We start from the raw sequence: 20,808 nt of genomic DNA, 5'->3' as shown, positions 1-20,808 counted from the left end.
TCCAATGTGTGTGGTTATTATAAGAAAATTTTTTGCCATATTAAAGTCAATTTTTTTTTTTTTTTTTTTGGAGACAGAGTCTCGCTCTGTTGCCCGGGCTAGAGTGAGTGCCGTGGCATCAGCCTGGCTCACAGCAACCTCAAACTCCTGGGCTTAAGCGATCCTACTGCCTCAGCCTCCCGAGTAGCTGGGACTACAGGCATGAGCCACCATGCCCGGCTAATTTTTTGTATATATATTTTTAGTTGGCCAGATAATTTCTTTCTATCTTTAGTAGAGACGGGGTCTCACTCTTGCTCAGGCTGGTCTCGAACTCCTGACCTTGAGCAATCCACCCGCCTCGGCCTCCCAGAGCTAGGATTACAGGCGTGAGCCACCGCGCCCAGCCTAAAGTCAATTTTAAAAAGAAAAAAATTCTTATCTGCATGGGGCATTATGCTAGGCATTTTATTGAAGGACATACCTAAGTCTCTAGGAACCTTTAAGAACATACACACAATGACCAATATCACATTTAAAAAATGTTACATATTTATATTATGAACAGACTAAGAAGGTAATTGTTATAATTACCTGTTTGGACAAAGAGGGGATTGAAGAAGTAAAGGAAAACAATAGTTCCATTTATTGAGTGCTGTGTGCCTGTTACATACATCTTGATCAGTCCTCACAACCATTCTCTGAAGTAGATACTATCCAGGTTTTACAGATAAGTCTTCTAAAGCTTAGCGGTTACCCTGAGGAAAGTACACACTCCGCCAGGTCTAGGAGGGGCAGGTGCCGTATCACTTCAGCGGTTGCCCCTTTCTGCCCCACATTCTCCCAAACAGCCCTACCCCCTGCTTCCTCTAGGCAGAGCCCCCCAAATCATCCTCAGCAGAGAAACATCTTCTCTTTTAAACTTTTTTTTTCATATGTACAGCGACTGCTAGAGTTTTGGGGGGTTTTTTTAAGAACATCATAGGTTCACCATGCTGGAGCTTTTAGATTTAAGTTTATTAATTTAGCACAAGTGCCGACATGTTGTATTTTGTTTAACTATTGCTTGATCCTTTATATTCTAGCTATTCCTTGCTAATGCCTATGCCTTAGTTATTATATTAGTATTTACTAAAGTGGACAAAATTACCTTCTGTACTCCCCTTCTCTTCCAATCAGTGCTCAGCCAAAGCCCGCACACTTCATGCTAAAGATGTGTATTTGGCACAGATTAAATCACTGAGCCCCAAGCAAGGCCATAGTACAGTGCTGCCATCCTGGTGGTTTTCTGCTTAATGACACTGGGATCATACCTAGATCTCTAGAGAGAAATGTTATTCGTGGGGACATGATGGAAATCCTAGCAGGCCCAGAGCAGCAATGAGTATACAAACTCTGAAACTTAGTAGTTATAATTGTACTTTCTTTTCATATGAGAAACACTTTCTCCTTTATGCTCTCATTTTAGAGAACAGGCTCGTTGGAAAATGTGGTGTTATGTTTACTTTACAAATGAACAAACCGAGGCACCACAGGATTAGTGCTCCCTGAGGCCTCTGGACTAGTTAGCTGAAACTTGAACCCAGGCCTCCTAAGTCTGAGATCCTCCAAGTTGCCTCTACTGGCCCCCGCTCCCCCCATGGGTTTCCAGGAGAAATAGAAAGAAGCCCTCCAACCTTACATTAAGTGAAATAAGACAGGCACAGAAAGACAGATGCTGCATGTCCTCACTCATATGTGAGAGCTAAAAGAGTGATAGAAGTTATAGAAGTAGAGAGTAAAATACTGGTTACTGGAGGGTAGGAGGGGGGAGATAGGGAGAGGTTGGTTAATGGGAGCAAAATTAGAGTTAGGAGGAATAAGTTCTAGTGTTCTATAGCGCAGCAGGGTGACTGTAGTTAACAACAATTTATTGCAAACAATTTATTTCAAAATAGCTAGAAGAAAGGAATTTGAATGTTCCCAACACAAAGAAATGATAAATGTTTGAGGTGTTAGTGATCCCAATTACCCTGATTTGATCACTACACATACATGTATTGAAATACCACATGTACCCCATCAATATGTACAGTTATTATATATCAGTTAAAAAATTAAAAATAAAATTAAAAGAAGAACAGAGTCTGAGGCTTTCCTGGCCTTGGCAGCACCATGTCTGGGAAAACAGGAGCAGGCATGACCTAGGCTTGCTAGAGAAGGTGGCACCTGCCTGAGGTTGGCAGGGCTGTAGGGGGTCACTGGAGTCCTCTGCTAGTCACACTTGGTTGTTTCCACCAGTGGAAGGTGACAGGAGTGATCATCTGAACAAAACAGATAACAGAAGAATCACTCCTATTTGAGTTTGAAATGAAATATATTAATTTTGCTTTTGTTCCTGGTTTTTTATTTATATTTTTCTCCAGCATCGGTAGTAGAATAAGCTCCCAAATTCTCTTTGTCTTGGCTGATATTAAAATGGAAATGAATTTTCATTCTCCAAGTACACATTCTATATAAGATGGGGACTGGAATGATGATAAATAGTTTGACAAATGGGGAAGTACATTGTCTATATATAAATAATCCAGGGTACACTAATGTCTATATACATTCTCATTTATAATTTCACGAGTTGGAAGACAGAAAGAATTTTTTTGTGGGGGTGGGAAAATTCCTTATCCCTACCATGGCAAGAATGACACACAGTGGGATTGTAGTTCAAGACTGTACAAGACTGTTCAAGTCATACTCTCAGGAAGCCTACAAAGGCCTTTGCAAAGGGCAGTAGCCGTTCGAGGTGCCAAGGGACTGCTGCTTGGTTAGGCCACCATGCCTCATTAGACAGACTTGTTTTCCCTGTCAATGTAGGCTCTTTCTTTAGGGAGTCCTCTGATCCAGTTTCAGAGAAGACATTTGTGTTTGATGGAAATTGGTGGAGCAGGAAATATTGATTTGGAAGCTGTTGACACTTGGAAAAAGGGAGTTAATTTAGATGTCAGTATTGATCAGTGAGGCTAAATTTAGACACTAGCTAGCTTGAGAGTTTCTCTTTTGAATATACTCTTAAAAAAGAAAAGAAAAAGGACACTTTGATTGAAATGCCATTAATAGGGACAGAAAGGGAGAGAACAATAATGTATTATGATACAGCTGTGTTGTTAGAGCATGTAGATTAAAGATCTAGATTTGACATGTGACCATCATACCATTAAATGTAGTTTTACCAAAATTATATTAAACTGAGGCTTTGAAGAGCAAGGAAGGCATAGACGTGTAACTAAAAATTATTTTCAGGTATTCAGAACAAATGAAATTGATTAGTGCAACTGATTTCTTTCTGAGGGATTACATAGGACTTTATGTCTAAAATGATGTCCCCAATACCTCTAGAGACATGATGGACGTTGAAGGGAAACTAGTCCCCTGATTACAGCCCATGGTCCAGGTCCCTAGTCCGCCCAGATGCCAATTACTCTCCAAACCCCAAAGAATGTTCTGATTGCTACCAGGAAAATTACTACCCTGGCAAAGATGACCTCGCACCTATTAAATAATTTGGAAAGATTTGAAAAACCTACTTAATCAACATAAAACTAAATGAATTTCCATGTCTATTCCTGCAAAGCAGTGCATTTAGCAGAAAATAAACCAAAATGGATCTATAAAATGTTGTGTCTCTAAGCTATGGGGAAGGAAATCAAATTTACTTGACTACTAAAGACGTTGGCTTAATTTGCTTCTTTGAATCAAATGCTGGCCAAAATTTGCATATGATCAAGATGGACATTCAAGACAAGGGATAAAATATTAGCCTATCCTCATACACCTATGGATACTATCGTGTTCAGTTCAGTTCTGTTGGCCGAATATGAAAGTTAGAAAGGCGTTGGAATAGATCCAAAAGAGGGGCAACCAAAGGGACAAGCACCATCCTTTTGTTTCAAAATGGAGATAATCAAGAAGACATATGGCCACAGTCTCTAAAATCATGAAAGGTGAACATGTGCAATCTCACAGATCATGGATTTTTAGAACTAAGGAACACTGGAGATATAACAGCTTCCCTGCTACCATCTGAGGAGCTGATTGTTTTTCCTGTGGCTAGAGTTTTAGAAATAACTGTGTCTCGTGGTAAGTCATCTATAATAGCAGTCAGTCCTTAGAGTCAGTTGCCTTGACTGCAACCTCATAGCTTTGTTGTAGGCACAACCTTGAGAACACAGCTGCTCCAGCCACGTGTTTACGAGGCCTGGCTTGGCCAGCTTAAATGGCATCATCGTTTGTGGACATCCGTGTCCAGTTATTCAGATCCACTCTTCTCCTGACTCGGGCTTATGTGAGCTTCCTTGGCGTGAGGAAGCAACAGATCTCCATTTTCAGTTCCCCCTCTAAGCTCAGACTAAGCTGAACTCTTGGCCTATCTCTTAGGTCCCCAAGCAGTGATATTCTTATAGACCTTCATTTCTGCTTAACTAAGTTTCTCTGATATCCTGTGGATGTAGAGACACTCTTTGAATTTTGAAAGAGGTGTGGATTGTTAGAGCTGGGAATGACCTTTAAAGATCATCTAACTTATTGGATAAATTGTTGCCTAAAATGATTGATCAATGTGAATGTTGATTTTATGGTTTGAAAAATACTTTTACATTCATTATTTCATTTTATCTTTCCCCTGTGCCTTAGGCAAGGAAAGTATTCACATTTTACAGATGAGAAAACTGAGCCTTAGAGAAATTAAATGATATTGCCAAGTTCACACAGCTCAAGATTAGTAAAACCAGCATTTTCTCATTTTAACTAATGATATTTCTTCTACTACCTTGCACACATTTGGCTGTTCACAGAAGAATAATCACTTTTATGAACCAGGAAGATAAAAGATACCAGTAATGGAAAATTATACCAACAAGGGTTATCAGTGATCAAAGTACAATGAAAAACTATAACAAAGAAGCTAAGGAATCTATCAGAATATGCAGAATAAGCTCATACAAATTCTGGAATACCTGGACGTGGTAGCTCACACCTGTAACCCCAGCACTTTGGGAGGCCAAGGCGAGAGGATCCCTTGAGGCCAGGAGTCCGAGACCAGCCTGGACTATATAGATAGACCTCATCTCTACAGAGTAAAAAATGAAAAAACATAGCCAGGTGTGGTGGCGTGTGCCTATCGTCCCAACTACTGGAGAGGCTGAGACAGGGGGATCACTTGAGCTTAGGAGTTGGAGGCTGCAGTGAGCCATGATTATACCCCTGCACTCCAGCCAGGGTGACAGAGTGAGATCCTGTCTTCAAAAAACAAAAAACACCCCAAAACAAATTCTGAAATAAAGCTTAATATTCCTAAATTTTTCCTCTTCTCATTGGGAAAGGTATAAATGAAGGATTATAGTATTACCGAGCTTTGCTCCAAACTGAAAATCACCCACCAACACAATCACAGTCATCAGAATTTACGTTTTACACTCTGTTATGTCAACCCTGTAATGCAGAAGGGAAAGGTACAGTTATCCTTATTTTACAGATGAGAAAACTGAGGCTCAGAGGGATTAAGTGATTTTGCCAGGTAAGTAACACAGCCAGATATTCTGACTTGAAATTTTATGCTCTTTCTATCCTATGCCAGTTCTGCTTGCAGGACTGGCTCATTCACAGGGATCAGTCCCACCTTGGATATAAGCCATGGATATAAACTACTGTGCATTTTTACCTTCTAAAATCAAATCTCCCACTCTAAAGTCCTGGAATGCCTTTATAAATAGCATTTGGGAAATAAAAATGAACAAGGATGGCATGAGTTAATAAAAAAATTAGGTACCGAAGCCCATGATATGTCTACATGGAAAAGCTGCTAAGTGGAGATCCCCACCACCATAGCTATAACCGATGTTTCCAGTTGGCTGAAACTGGAGAGAAAAATATTCTAGCAAGACTCAGCAGGCCCAAAGGAAGTCAGATTGTTGCACAAGCATTGATCTGTGATGCACATGGATAAAATGATTTTCTGACATCTTCAAATGAATCTCCAAGACCAAGCAGAATGCAATGAATCATAGCAGAGGGGCATTGTGAGCTCATTTCTCCTAAAGTATTTAAACATGCAGTCTGTGAATGCATGCACCCAAACTTACAGGCAATTTTGTGAAATCATTAGCACTTCCAGCCAACCATCCACAGTCCACCAGTGACAACAGGGATTTCACATGAACACTCTGAGCAGTTATTTCCTGCAACTAATTGCTTTACAAACTGGTACATCCACAATCTGCCAGCCTGGATGTGAATTAATATCTCAATCCAAATAGCCCAGCTTCAGGGGGATTTATGCTCCAATGTTATCTATGCACAGTAAGGCATCAGTCATTTTCTGCCCAGGGATGAAATTTGAGAGATGCCTCTGAGAGTTAAGGAGCAGGAGACTGGGCTTAGTGTTTTCTAATTGTTCAGCATGAGGACATTGAGGGGAGAAAAATCTGAAAGCAAATCTGAAACAGATTGTGGTGTGTTCACCTTTGGCACGAGGTAACAGTTGGATGCTATTTACTGATCTTGAAATTTCAGAAGAATTTTTATTTCCTCTCCAAGCAAACTCTCAGACTCCCTAATAAAGAAAATATTTGGCAATGTTCTGGTGACCAGACACCAGGTAGGCTTTCAGAGCCTAACATTCTCATTGGATTATTTGTGCTCTATTAGCTGGATAATTGCCACATCTCCGTTTCACCTAGAGCTGTCTAGACAGTATCAGCTGTTTCTTCTTTTATCATAATACTCCCTAGCTGAGTTTTCTTTCCACCAGTGCTCCTAAGGTCGTATAGAAATTATATTCATCCTAGGCATAGCCTCTAAATAATTTAAGTCCATTATAACTGACTCTCTATTTTTTTGCATGATCCAATGTATGGATTATTTATGCTATTTTGCTTGTTTTCTTTCTTTTTTATACTTTTTTTGGGTTGTTTACCTACTGAAGCTCAAACCTGTCTACTCTCGGCTATTTTGCAAGGTATAGGAGGTTGGACCCACTGCTCAGATGTGACCTGGGTATTCTCCATTAGTTTGATAGCATTAACTACACCACACCCATTGTATGCAAGGTACCATGCTAGGTACTATTAATAGGTTAGATTAAAATATGACTAATATATCACCCCAGACTTCAGGAAGTTTGTGTTCTAAGGGGGAGATGGAACGTAGGCTGAAATAACTGAACCAGGCAGCCTGTGGTGCTATAAAGGTAGTGCAGACAAAATGGGGAGGTTGCACCAGATGACAAAGAGATTGTTTCTAACGGGAGTAATTAGGTACAGGAGATTCCAATAAGTTGTTGTTACTTGAACTGGGCCTTTAAAAATAGAAAAGGATACCAACAGATGGAATTTATTTATTTATACCATCTTATGCTCCAGAAGGAACTTTAGACATACAGACAACCAGACTAAGGAATGGTTAAATTAAGTGGGTGAGGAAATTGGGACCGAGGAGTGAGGAGGGGAGGAGAGAAGATAGGGAGCTGGGAATGGAGTTGGCACGTAAAATAAGTACCTTGTGGCACAGGATGCTAGGTAAGACTGAGGAGATGATTATTTTAATTATCCAGACCCTTCCTGCCCTCTCTCCAACAGAGGGAGAAGGATAGCGAGCTCCGCGACTGAAATGGCCATGAGAGAGGCCACAGCTCTGGGGAAGCTGCAGAAGACCGCTCACCTGTGTGCTTGTCCCGACTCCCTAGGTCCTGGGATGGATCCGCAACGGAGAGTCAATGCTCAACGCCAGCCTGGTCAATGCCAGCTCTTTGTCGGAAGCAGAGCAGCTGCAACGGGAACACGAGCAGTTCCAACTGGCCATCGAGGTAACACCCAAATCTGGCTGCACTGTCCTCCCTTCCCCTTTCTGCTCTGTGCCTCAGGCAGGGTGATTCCCTGAGGTGTGGGCCTGCCTTCAGGTGGTGAAGCCCTTACTCTTCCTAGTGGAATGGTCCAGGGAGCCTCCTTACTACCCGGGAGCTGATGGGGAAGCAAATGTGGAGATTCATCCCCCAAGGAGGCTACTAGAAGACAAGTGTCACACCACAGATAGAATCTGTGCAAAGATCCAGTGCAAAAGTCATTAGTAAATTAGGGTCCTATTTTTAAACATTTGAGTTACATATAACACTTAGATACTGTTGTCAGGGTCTGCCTTTTAACAAGGTTAATGAGCGTTGGAGCAGATTGCACCAGATAGTTGACCTCACTGAAAGTAGTTGTTCACTAATACTAGAAGAAGGCGTATTCAGAGAATAAACTGCAACCAGGCCGGGCGCAGTGGCTCACGCCTGTAATCCTAGCACTCTCAGAGGCCAAGGTGGGAGGATTGTTTGAGGTCAGGAGTTCCAGATCAGCCTGAGCAAGAGCAAGACCCTGTCTGTACTAAAAATAGAAAAAAAACATTAACCAGTCAACTAAAAATAGAAACAAAAAATTAGCCAGGCGTGGTGGCTTGTACTTCTAGTCCCAGCTACTTGGGAGGCTGAGGCAGGAGGATCACTTGCGCCCAAGAGTTTGAGGTTGCTGTGAGCTAGGCTGACAGCACGGCACTCACTCTAGCCCAGGCAACAAAGCAAGACTCTGTCTTTAAAAACAAATAAAAATAAAAAAATAAAAAAACTACAACCAGAATAAATTCACTAACAGGGACTTTTTAAAAGGCTATTTTAAAATAAAACCTCATTTATGATACCTAATATAAATTTTGTCTTGCTTTAAATACCTTTAATTATCCTTTCTACTAGGACATTGTCCTTCCCAAAGAGACTTGAACTGATTATTCTAGAGTGTTATGGGGAAAAGAGTAAGAAATGGGACATGGGAAGTATATTAAAAATAAAATAAATTCAGTACCAATGGGAAAAGAGATAAAGAGTGAAAACTTAAAAGACACCCGTTACTTGCTTAGTATAGAGTTCAACCCACTTAGGAGTGTGTAAGAAATGCAAAGGTGTTATCTTCTAAAAACAAAAAAGATTGTTAATGAGAATTTTCTATGACGATGGAAAAATAATAAAATTTTAACTGTCTGTGCCTATGTCTTTTTACGTAGTAATCCAACCAAATCTTAGCCATTTTTAAACTAGTATTAATTGAATTCAACCATTTAATTTTCCAGAAACCCTCTTGGATCTATAAACATAGTATTAAGATGCTTGATATCTTCTTAGGAACCATTACTAGTACTACAAGTACAGTCTGGATTTGAGATTTAAAAATAAACTGTATATTCAGGGTGGCATAATAGACATTGGAGACTCAGAAGGGGGAGTGTAGAAAGGGGATAAGGGACAAAAAATTACCTATGGGGTACAATGTACACTATTCAGGTGATGGGTTCATTACTATATAATTCATCTATGTAACAAAAAAATTGTACACCTTACATCTATGGAAATAAAAAAATTGGCAAATTTCAGAAGTAATAATCAAGATCTAATGTCAAGGGAAGGCTAAATAAATGATGGTTATTATCTAAAAAATAAAATTTAAAAAAAACTGTGTATTGCAAACACAGTATGAGCAATCATTTTCTAAGAAAGAATTAACCAAAGGAGATAAGTTTTATTATCATCAGCTGTCTCTGTTGCAGTTTACAGACATGCCGAAATATGACAGTGTCAGGACCTGTTCACTATAAAGGAAAAGTCAGGACTGGAGTTATAATCTAGGCTCAGGCACACAGTGGCCAAGTTCCCAAAGTCATAGGCAGTAGTGAAGAGAATGATGGTTGGGCCATCAGATGAGAGGCATGGCCAAAGTTATGAGGGATGCTAAGCAGAAAGATGACAGCTGTTAACCATACCTTCTCTTTATTTACCTTGAATGAGAAGGTTTATATACCCTGTCTGGTAATTAAATTTCTACTCCCTTAATCAAATGTTGGGCAAGTAAGATCAAATGTCATGACACACTGGAGCATCTCAATGAGCTTGTGAGAAAGAATGGGCAAATGTATTCACAGTGCTATTGAGACGACTAATTTCAATATGACTGCATATGCAGTATTTATTAACTTGTATTAGATGCTGTTGCATCCTTACAGAATAGAGGCTCACTAGCCACAAACATCTCTTAATCGGTTCTGGGTTTCTACCTGGGTAAAACTTGATCAGATGTTCTTGGAGCTGATGTTGAGATGCAGGTCACTCCTATGTGTCTGTGGTCACAAGAGGGCATGGCAGGGCAGATAGGATTTCCAGAAGATCCTGAGAATGGACGGAAGGCAGGGTCTGCAGCATGGCTAGAATAATGAAGAGAACAGAACCAGAATTTCAATATGTGCTCCTTCTCCAGGTAGCCTGTGCCTCTCTTTAAAAATGTCAGTTTAGATCAGGTTCTGCATCAGGAGGAAAATATGCCAGGGAGGATTCGAGCAATTTTAAAGGGAGTGAAAGTAGTTGGTTGGCTTCACTCATTTTGACAGTGTTATCGGAGGCCTCTGTGATGATTGTGGATAGCATAATTTGACTTCTTGGACCCTAAGAAGGAACCCTGGGTTCCATAAGAGAAAATAAAATAGCTATAAATAGGATAATTTATTGTTTAGATGAGACACTTTTAAGAATGGAGGGAATTATTAATAACTAAGCCAGAAAAACAGGTACTGAAACTGTCATGGGCAAACCCGGATATCTGCTAACATTAGCCTGGACGGCCTCATCAGGTTGCAGGTTTTGGTCTCCCCAAGGAAGGTCAGAATTTTGACCTGAAGTAACCTTGGTTTCAGGAAAACTTCCCTAGAGCCATTCAGAATAGAAAACAGTACACAGCACATAGAAGCAGCCAAGCTTTATCACGCAAACCTAGATTATTATTTGTTGGTATCCAGGATGTGGCTGATGTATCTTCAGGAACTGTGAACTTCACGGAGACAAGCTAAATTTCAAAATCTATTTTTATTTGAAATCCTCTTATGCATTTTAAGCATAAGCATTATGCCAGAAGAAGTAGTTAAAACTGGATAATAAATTCAGTTGATTCAGTTCCATTTTCTTTTGTGTACTCCTACTAAATATTAATGTCCTTGATAATCCATGTCTTAAAGATATAGCACTCAATAGGATTAGATAATGGGGACTGGAAATAAATGCAAAATAATGACTTAAGCTTAGCAAAGCAAAGATTATGTCATATGGATAAGAGTTTATCATTTAGGAAATTAAAGGGGGAAGGAGCTCCCAGGACTATTAGATGATAATGAGTTTCAAAGTAAGAGAGAGAATTTATTACATAGCATAAATTATGGGAAAATCAAGGTTACTCCTCCACTCTCAGAGAAAAACACATAATAACAGGTTTGTGATAACAATTACATGCTGGTTTCACATATTGAGAAGAGGCCCAATAATTATCATAATCACTAATGTTCATTTGGTTAACCCTTCCTACGAATGAGATATTGTAGATACTGTTCAAATCGCTAGAGATAAAATGATGGGGTCTGATATAGTGGAAAAAACATAGGTTTGGGAATAGGTCAAATCTGAGTCTTAGTCCTGGTTTCATCACTCCTTTGGTTCTAAGTGATGAAACCAGTGACTTTGGGCAAGTCGCTTAACCAGCTGAGCCTCCGTTTCTTAATCTGTGAAATGGGACCAACTTGTAGTAATAGTAATATTGGGAGAACTAGAAAATATATGCTTATGCATAGTGCTCAGCACTGTATAGAGAATGTACCCTCAGAAAAATGACAGCTATTTAAATGATTTTTCAAACCCTCCTTGCCTTGAGAGTTTCACTACCTAAATAAGGAAAATCAGCCAAATGTTAAATGAGTCACATGGGATTTCGGAAGAAGGGGGTTTTCAATGAGTCTCAGACTGTCTGAAAAGGCTTCATTAAAGGAGGATAGACTTGAGCTGAGTCTCAAAGGAAAGCTGGAATGTAAAGAGAGAGGGACTCAAGGCATTCAGTAAAGGCAGGAAGAATGAAGGTAGCAAAAGCAAGAAAGTTCACGGTGTATTTTCAAAGGGTTTTGTAAGGAAGTAGTAGGTGATAAAGTCATAGAAGTGGTTTGGGACCACATTGAGAGGGGCTTTTGATTACAGCCTCTAAAGTTTGGACTGAATTTGATAGCAGTGGGGAAACCACTGAAGGCTTGAATTTAGAGAAGGGAGTGTTATTTATGGCATAAAATGAGAATTTTAGAGCTGGAAAAGATGTTAGAAGTCACTGAATGCAAGCACTTCCTATTACAGAGAATTAAATGAACCTGTTAGAAATGTAACAGATGAATTTGATGGATCAGAAATGGAAGGTAAGAAGACTAGTTAGGTCACCACCACAGCAGTCTGTGTATGAAGTGGTGAGGGCTGGGCTACGACTGGGGAGTGGGGAGCAGCGGGCAAGAATGATGTCAAGATTGCAATCCTAGGAGACAGGAAGAAGGAGGGCACCAACAGAAGTGACACATTATCATGGGAAACTCCTCTTAAAGAGGGGAGGAGTTTAGGTTCGGCTGTGAAACTTCAGGGGCTATCTGAGAGGAGGTGGAGGCTCTGATAGAGCAGTAAAGCCCTTCCCGTTCACTGGCGAGGGCCCTCCTCTCTCTAGGAAGATCACTTACACTGAGAATGCATCTTTGTAGCAGGCTAACATGGGACAGCTAGATCAATTGAATCAGTGCTGCTCACTAGGTGAGAGGCGTCAGGCAACTCACCCTTGCACCCGAAGACAAAGGGTCAGATGCAGGAGATGTAGACTGGAGTGTCATCTGCAAAGAGAAGATAATAGAAGCCAAGGGAATAGATGAGAGCTCTGCAGATGTGCACAAACAACAAAAACTGGCCTTGGTACCTCTACATTTAGGAGACAGGAAAAGAAAATGGTGCCAATAAGTAAAACAGAGAAAGAAAACCAGGGATTTGTGATGGATCATTTCTGCCCATCAGTTTACTTTCTTTAGCTGCATTTAGCCAGTTAGGAAGCCAGATACTGATACGGTCATCAGGATCGAGGGCTGACTCAGTGGGAAGGCAAGGGAATGAGGGGTCTAGGTTGCTATAGGTCGTGCTGACATAGCTAACACTTCATACAGATTCAGGAAAGAGTGAGGAGGCTGAACAGTGGGGAAGAGACTGAGGAAAATCAGTTGCAGTGTGCAGACTACAGTCTGGGACGAGGGTGAAGGGCCAGCGTGGTGGGAATCGGGGAGGCACAGGTGACACAGGCAGTGCTGAATGGGCTAGCTCTTGGGGACTGTCCCAGAACTGCTGCCCAAGAAGAAGTGCAGAAAATGATTCTGGAGTAAATTATTGGGTTCTAGCTGTCCCATTTCACTGCCAGCTGAGCTCTACTTTCCTAAAAGTGCAAAAGCCAAATTAGTACTACACCGTTAGCTTGGAACGATCCCAGCAGCTGAGGTTGGAATGATATTAGCTCTTTTAAATCAGTGGGGCTGTCATATTCTCTTGTAGATCATCCACTTCAGTACTTTGTCTCAGTCAATTTTAATCCCATTTGGTTCTCTCCCTGCCACCCAGTTCTCCCCACCTCCTACAGGTAGTGTGAATGCAGAGAATGCAAAGCACATGTAGCCTGAATCAGAAAGCATTGAGAAACCTTTTCTACCAGATAGATACATACATACATACATACGTACGTACATACAGGCACACACACACACACACACACGTATTTCCTAAAGGAAAATGTATAAATAATGTGGAGATTCAGGATTGTGTGATGGGGTGAATTATCTGCTGTATGGCTCTACTCCCTTGGTGAAGTAATTAAGGGATGATGTGAGAGGTTACTCTTTAGCTTTATTTACCTTCCAGATTATTCCTTCAACTGAAATCCTTTTGAACTGATAATTAATGTTTTAAATGGTTGCACTGTTAGTTGAAATTTCTATTACATGGAGTTTTTTTTAATGTGCTGTGATCCATAAAATGGGACTGCAGTAGTAACCTCCTTTGAAAATTCTATGATGAACCACTTCATGACTAGATCTGTAAAGGTGATTTAACTTGTGGACTAATGAGAGAGCAGATTGATACACAACTTCTGTTTCTCTACCACAGAAACTGAACTGTCCTTAAAGTCTAGAGTGATGCAAGTAGAAAGAAAGGAAGGGGGACAGGAGTTAGGGTCCTGAGAGATTAGTTAATGAAAATGTGTGATATTCTTTTTTTAAAATGTGCTTTAAAAACAATAATGTATTGATCGTCATGACAAAATGGATCAGTCATTTAAAGCTCTTTAACTTTTCTGCATCTTTCCACTCACGCCTCACTCCACCCCCTCCCATACCACGCCTGGGTTGTTCCCACGGACTCTCTCTCCTCCCCTTGTGCCCAGTCCCTCTTTCATGCCACTTCCTTGCAGAAGACGCACCAGAGCGCCCTGCAGGTGCAGCAGAAGGCCGAGGCACTGCTCCAGGCGGGCCACTACGATGCCGACGCCATCCGGGAATGTGCTGAGAAGGTGGCCCTCCACTGGCAGCAGCTCATGCTGAAGATGGAAGACCGGCTAAAACTGGTCAACGCCTCTGTGGCCTTTTACAAAACTTCTGAACAGGTGAGGGAGAGGGCTGGGGGGCGTGTGGGGCTCAGGCTGACAGGGGGCTGTCTTCTGCCTCATGGTGCAAACCTGCAGTACCTATTTGGGCAAGAAGCCAGTCCTCTGAGTACTACCTTTGAGAAGAGAAGAATGGTCTGTGGAAACATCACAGTTGCTTCCTTATAATCCTTTCCATTTGGGCACTGGACCATGTGATTTGCTTCTCATAAATTTCTCAAACTCATCTATGTGGAGGTATTGAAGTAGAAGTTGGACATATGCTGAATGCTAGATTTAAGCAGTCTGTAGTCAGCCATTTCCACAATAATGCTGTGTAACAAACTACCCCAAAATTCAATGATATAAAGCAATAAGCATTTATTTTTTGCTTAAGTTTCTGGGGCTTGATTGATGTTGGCTGAGCTTGGTAGAACTAGGCTGCAGATCTAGATACGCTCTCATGTCTCCCGTCCTCCTTGACCAGCAGCTACCTGAGGCACATTTATAGTTAAAGGCAGGAGTGCAAATGCCCAAAATCTACCATGCATGTGGATTTCAAGTCTTTGCTTGTGTCACGTTCTCTAACATCTCATTGGCCAGAACAACTCACATGGCCAAGCCAACATCGATGAGGCAGCAATCCCTCCTATGAAGGTTGGGAGAAGAGAATGAATATTTGGTGAACAGTAATCAAATCTACCACAGTTAGGCATTGGGCACTGCTTGAAGAACATATGACTCTTTCATTCATGGGGCTCCCAATCTAATGGAGGAAACATAGCTCGCTGTCATGGGGAAGCAGGAGCCTAACTGGTAAGAGGGTGCTGCTGTGGGAGAAGAGGCAGGAAATTGAACAGCAGGGCTATAAAGATGCAGATAACGTTACCATTACATCTGTACAGCAGTGTGCACAAGAGCTAAGAGGATTCTGTAAATGATTTGGATGCTGTTAGGGAATTCTTTTCATGAAATAGAGGTTTAAAGCAGGAGTAATTTTATTCCATATAAAATAGTTTTCTCATTTAAATTGCTCCCTGGTAGAAATAAATCAGAGGATCAATCTCCTCTGGGTGACTTACAGAGACCAAGGGAGCATCTGCCTTGGAACAAATATAACATGCCCCTCAGCCGGCTCTGCACCAGTGTGATAGTCTCCACACCTGCTCTCAGTCCTTCTTTCTGTTGTTCCAGAGAGATGATGCCTTTGATGGCCACAGAAGTGGGCACAGCAGACTAAGATGATAAAGAACTTCCCCAGCCAATCTATAGATTCAACACAATCTCAGTCAAATCCCAGCAAACTTTTTTTGTAGAAATTGATACACTGATTCTAAGATTTATATGGAAATAAAATGCAAAGTATGCAAATGCAAAGGCCTAGAATAGCCAAAACAATCTTTAAAAGGAAGAACAAAGTTGGAGAAGTTATACAACCTGATTTAAAGTCTTACTCTAAAGCTGCAGTGATCAAGACAGAATGGTACTAGTCTGAGAATAAACACAACGAAACAGAATGGAGGTTATAGAGTAGACCCATTTATACAGACACTTGATTTTTGACAAGGCAATTCAATGAGTGAAGGAAAGTCTTTCTAACAAAGGATGCTAAACAACTGAATATCCATATGGAAAAAAATGAGGTTTGGTCCCTATCTAATATCATACACACATTTTAATTTGAGATGGATCAAGGTGGCGAAGGGGACAGAACGCTGGATGAGGAGTCAGGAAATTTAGCTCTGAGCTGACCTTGCCGAAGGTTACTCTATTCTGCTGGATTTCTGTTTCCTCGCCCATTAAAGGATTTATACTTAATAATCTTTTCCTTTTTTCTAACTCTCAAATTGTTTATAAATCCAGTTCTATCATGGGACAGATCTCAAACACTCTTTTCCTTAGAGTTTTTGCATGTCTATAATCTGTTTTATCTCCAGAAGTGAGCCTGCACGTTTTCATGCCTTGCATAAACAGAGGTGTAGTGCTAGAGATGGGACTAGAGGAGTCACCCAGAGTTCAGGGACAGACCTCAGCACATAGGAAGCATGTCTGGCCATCAGGGTGCTCTGCCTGGGACATCTTTCAGCTCAGTTCATGACTCAGTGAGTGTCCTCTCCAAAGGCACATCTTTTATCAAGAGAGATTACTTTTTCAGAGAAGGCCACAGATAGTTATAGTTGCTCTCGCCTGCTGCCATATCCAAGCAAGTAATCAAAGTTTATTGAAGGACAGTGCAGTAGTCTGTCTAAATCTGCAGGATATTGGTTCCAGGACCCTGCATGGGTATCACATCTTTGGATGTTCAAGTCCCTGATATAAAATGCCATAGCACTTGCATATAACCGACTCGTGTTCTCCCGTATGCTTTAAATCATCTCTACATTGCTTATAATACCTAATACAATGTAAATGCTGTGTAAATAATTGCTATACGATATTGTCTTTATTTATGTTATTTTTTATTATTGTTTTTCCTGAATGTTTTCCATCCGTGGTTGGTTGAATCCACGGATGCACAATCCACAGATGATGAGGGCTGACTGTGTAGGAATGTGTGTTTCTGTTTTCTGCATCCTTCTCTAGCCCTGATACTAGGCTGCCCTGGGTTTCTCATTGTAGAACCCAACCTAACTTTCCCTCTGAAACCCCTTCAAAATGCTTCTGCTTTCTTCTGAGTTCATTTATAAGGCCATTTACCAAGGTCTCTCAGCATTTTTAGAACTGAAAAGCTTCTCAGCTATCTTTTAGGTTAACCCATGTTTGTCTTCCTCCTGTAGGAAATGTGTATTTTGTAATAGAGGGCCTAGAGATATCATTGTTGTATGCTAGGACTCTGAGACGTTTTTCCGCAGGGTAGGGGAAGGATGTCATTCATTATGGCCCATAAATTATACGACATAGGCGGCTTCCTCCTTTACCTCTGCTTGAGGCTACATACTATGACAAGTAGAGATGATTGGTCAAGTCACGTATCTTCTCCAAACCTCATTTCCTGTTCTGCCTAATTCACAGAGTTATTGTGAGGTTATAACAAAATATGTACAAAACACTTTGAAACCCCCCAAAGGCTAGTCTTGCTTCCTTTCTTACTCTACATTCTATTCCTAGGTGATGCCATCAACCTTCGTAAGAAGATTATTCCAAAATCCGTATCTCCATTCATAATGTCTCCTGAGTTTCAGACACAAGACTGTCATTGCCTCTTGGACTTCTCTTAGATGTCCCAGGAGCCCTGGACATCGAATGAAAAATGTCACCTGTGTAGAGTTCTGAAGGCTGAAGGTCCTCAGAGAATATTTCCAGGCTGATTCATTTACTGAGTCTTTTCTTCCATGACTTATTAGGTGTGTAGTGTCCTGGAGAGCTTAGAGCAAGAATACCGGAGAGATGAGGACTGGTGTGGCGGACGAGATAAACTGGGGCCTGCAGCAGAGATCGACCACGTCATTCCACTCATCAGCAAACATTTGGAACAAAAGGAGGCCTTCCTTAAGGTCAGAGCACGTCGTCATGCAAAGCTCAGTCTCTGGCCTTGTTCTTTCATCTGACTTCTCTTTCTCTCTCTCTCTCTTTCTCTCTCTCTCTCTCTCTCTCACACACACACACACACACACAAACACACACACACACACACACACACACACACACACACACACTGCTTCATATGGGCTTCCCATCCCCTAGACTTTGTAACCTCTTATCTAAAGGGACAGTGGTTTGCAGAGAAGATGTTCATTGGTTAATTTGAATGGTTTAAAGGTTACACTTTATGCACTTATCTCTCTCTTAGCATCTCTTAATACTAGGCAATTAGGAGACACTGTTACTACTGTTACCATGTTTGAATATCCTGATAGCCCATGGATGTTGTTAATTGAGAAAAATACATGCTTTCGCTCAGTTCTGTTCAGTTTATAAAATTATTTTTTGATTGAAAGATATAAGCCTAGCTATAAAACACTATTAAAATAAATCTTTTATAATGGATGAAGCAAAATTTAGGACAAGAATTAAAAAATAAATTGACACCCTGTTTGTTTATCAATCTAGCAATTATCAACTACCAATAAGTGTAACACTGTTTATTCTCTGTATTAAGAGAGGAACACCATGTTTGGGGTTTGGGATAGAGCCCTGGCTTCCTGGGGAGGAGCAAAGTCCTGCTCAGCACAGACTTTCAGCTGTTGTGGGAAGTCCTCCAGGGCCTCCTTCCTCCAGCCTTTGATCTTCTCTCCGACAGAGTCCTCTGTGTTCAAGCTTATCTAAAGCTCCATTTGCTCTCAGATTTCTTGCTTTCATGTTCTGTTTCCTCGCAGGTTTCTGAAAGTACAAAAGAGAATTTTTATACCCTAACATGTTGCCATTGATTTTATTCAATTCTGTAATGAACTGCCTTTCTTTTATTAGGGATTTTCTCTCTTTGACCACCTCTTTGAGTTTATTTTTATTCTGTTTTTAATCTGGCCTCTCCCTAACCTCCTCCCATCTATCTGGCATCTGCACCTGTGTTGGTCACAACCCTTAGTAATCAGGCCTTACTGAGAAGATTAAATGGAAATTCTTCTGTACGGGGCTAATGATGATCTTAAAAGTCTTCCCCCCATGCCAAAGTTTAAAATGAAACAATTTAAGTAGAGCATGTAAAAATTTTAAATAGAGGTATAAAGATATTTCTTCATAAAATTAAAAGAAAATATTTCTTTGGAAGAAGGAAAAAACTCCAGTCTGATGTTTTCCATATGTTCCTAAAACCACAGTGAGAAACTCCCTATCACTGTGGAAATGATATGCCCAACAAATAGAATATTGAGTTCTCCATTTGTGTTTACTAGTTGATCCATTTGAGCTTCCTTAGCTGTAGACCACTGTCAGCCTGTCCCATTCATGAGCCTCAGGTGCATGGACTCACCAGAGCTCTCAGAGGCCTTTGTTGCTAATTTTTATATAACCAGAAAATTATATAATTTTAAAATGATATTTATATTATATAATAGGTAATTATATGATTTTTAATTACACAATTTATAGGATCAGAGGCTAAGTATAAGAAGGTTTTAAAATTTAATAATTTTGTCTAGAGATTAATTCTGAAAACTATGCATTAAAAATTAGTATGCTAGCATGTATTACTTCACAACCAGAAAAAAATGCTTTTTAGAGAAATCCAGAAAACATGTGGGTTTGAGAGAAACTAGAAAGACTCTACCAGTAGTCCTGGCTTCTAGATCTGAGTTACTCCCCGTCTCCTGCCCCTTCTGGGCCTCAGTCTTGTCCACTGGTACAAAAAGGAGAATGAGACCTACCCTCTACCACCTGGTAAAACGGGCTTGTAGAACAGCTCTTAGTCCTTTATGCAGATCAGTATTTCCCAGCAATAGAATACTTGTTAGCATCCATCAAGTCAAATGGACAAATAAGTTTGAAAAATGATGGTAATTCCCATTTAGATTTGGAATATATAGTTAATAGATGTGTTTACCTGATTTACATGTTCAAGTCTAAATCACACTAATGTTACAGTGAGTTTGTGTTCTCTGGGCTGACACCAGTGGTCCTATAAGAGGCATTCTGGTGGCAGAGGGAAACCAGCCTGAGAGTGAACGTTAGTAATATAGCTCAACATACAGGTAGTCGAGGGATGGCTGATTTCTGATTTTTATCTGTGATGGAAAGGGGAGAGGCATAGGGAGTAGTTCTTCACTTGACAAAAGGAAGGCTCAGAAGAATGAGCCTCCTAAATTGGAGGTCACGTCCATGACCTCCAGAGCTCTTCTCCTTCCGTATTCCTCCAGAATGCTCATCACCATCCAGTCCTCGAGCCTCCTACAATGTGGAAGGAGGGCACCCCTTCTTTAGTGTCTTGGATTCCATACAGCTGCCGGGGCCAGGGTCCTCACACCTTTGTCTCTCTCAGGCCTGCACCCTTGCACGGCGGAACGCTGAGGTGTTTCTCAAGTACATCCACAGGAACAACGTCAGCATGCCCAGTGTCGCCAGCCATACTCGGGGTCCTGAGCAACAAGTGAAAGGTCAGTGAGAACCTGCTGGGCCACAAGACACTCCAGCAACACGGACTAAAGGCTGGCCCCTCCCTATAGTGCACTGCATACCTAGTTTCCGTGCAATCTCAACTCCCCTGATGCGTCTCCTTGCAGAAGAAAAAGTGGGGTGGTGTGGGCAGTAGTGATTCATGGTCAATTTTTAACATGCGTCGAGATCTGGAATGGAAAAACAAGGGAGAAATTTTCCCAAGCTTTTTCATTCCTCTTAGAGTCTAGGGCAACACTGCCTAATAGAATTTTCTGAAATAATGGAA

General features: G+C 40.9%; 1 protein-coding gene across 1 annotated transcript in view; it reads left to right on the top strand.

Annotated features, from left to right (window-relative positions):
• Window positions 1–20,808, top strand: part of LOC123630466 (kalirin) — a 457,953-nt gene that overhangs the window by 361,006 nt on the left and 76,139 nt on the right. Inside the window, exons 16-19 of the mRNA XM_045540114.1 lie at window positions 7,694–7,813; window positions 14,322–14,513; window positions 17,837–17,986; window positions 20,407–20,521. Coding sequence (XP_045396070.1) covers window positions 7,694–7,813; window positions 14,322–14,513; window positions 17,837–17,986; window positions 20,407–20,521 — 577 coding nt within the window. The remainder of the gene's footprint in view (window positions 1–7,693; window positions 7,814–14,321; window positions 14,514–17,836; window positions 17,987–20,406; window positions 20,522–20,808) is intronic.

Source organism: Lemur catta, chromosome 1 (assembly GCF_020740605.2).
Source record: "Lemur catta isolate mLemCat1 chromosome 1, mLemCat1.pri, whole genome shotgun sequence".
NCBI classification, from domain to species: Eukaryota; Metazoa; Chordata; class Mammalia; order Primates; family Lemuridae; genus Lemur; species Lemur catta.
This window is presented reverse-complemented; position numbering and strand designations above follow the sequence as displayed.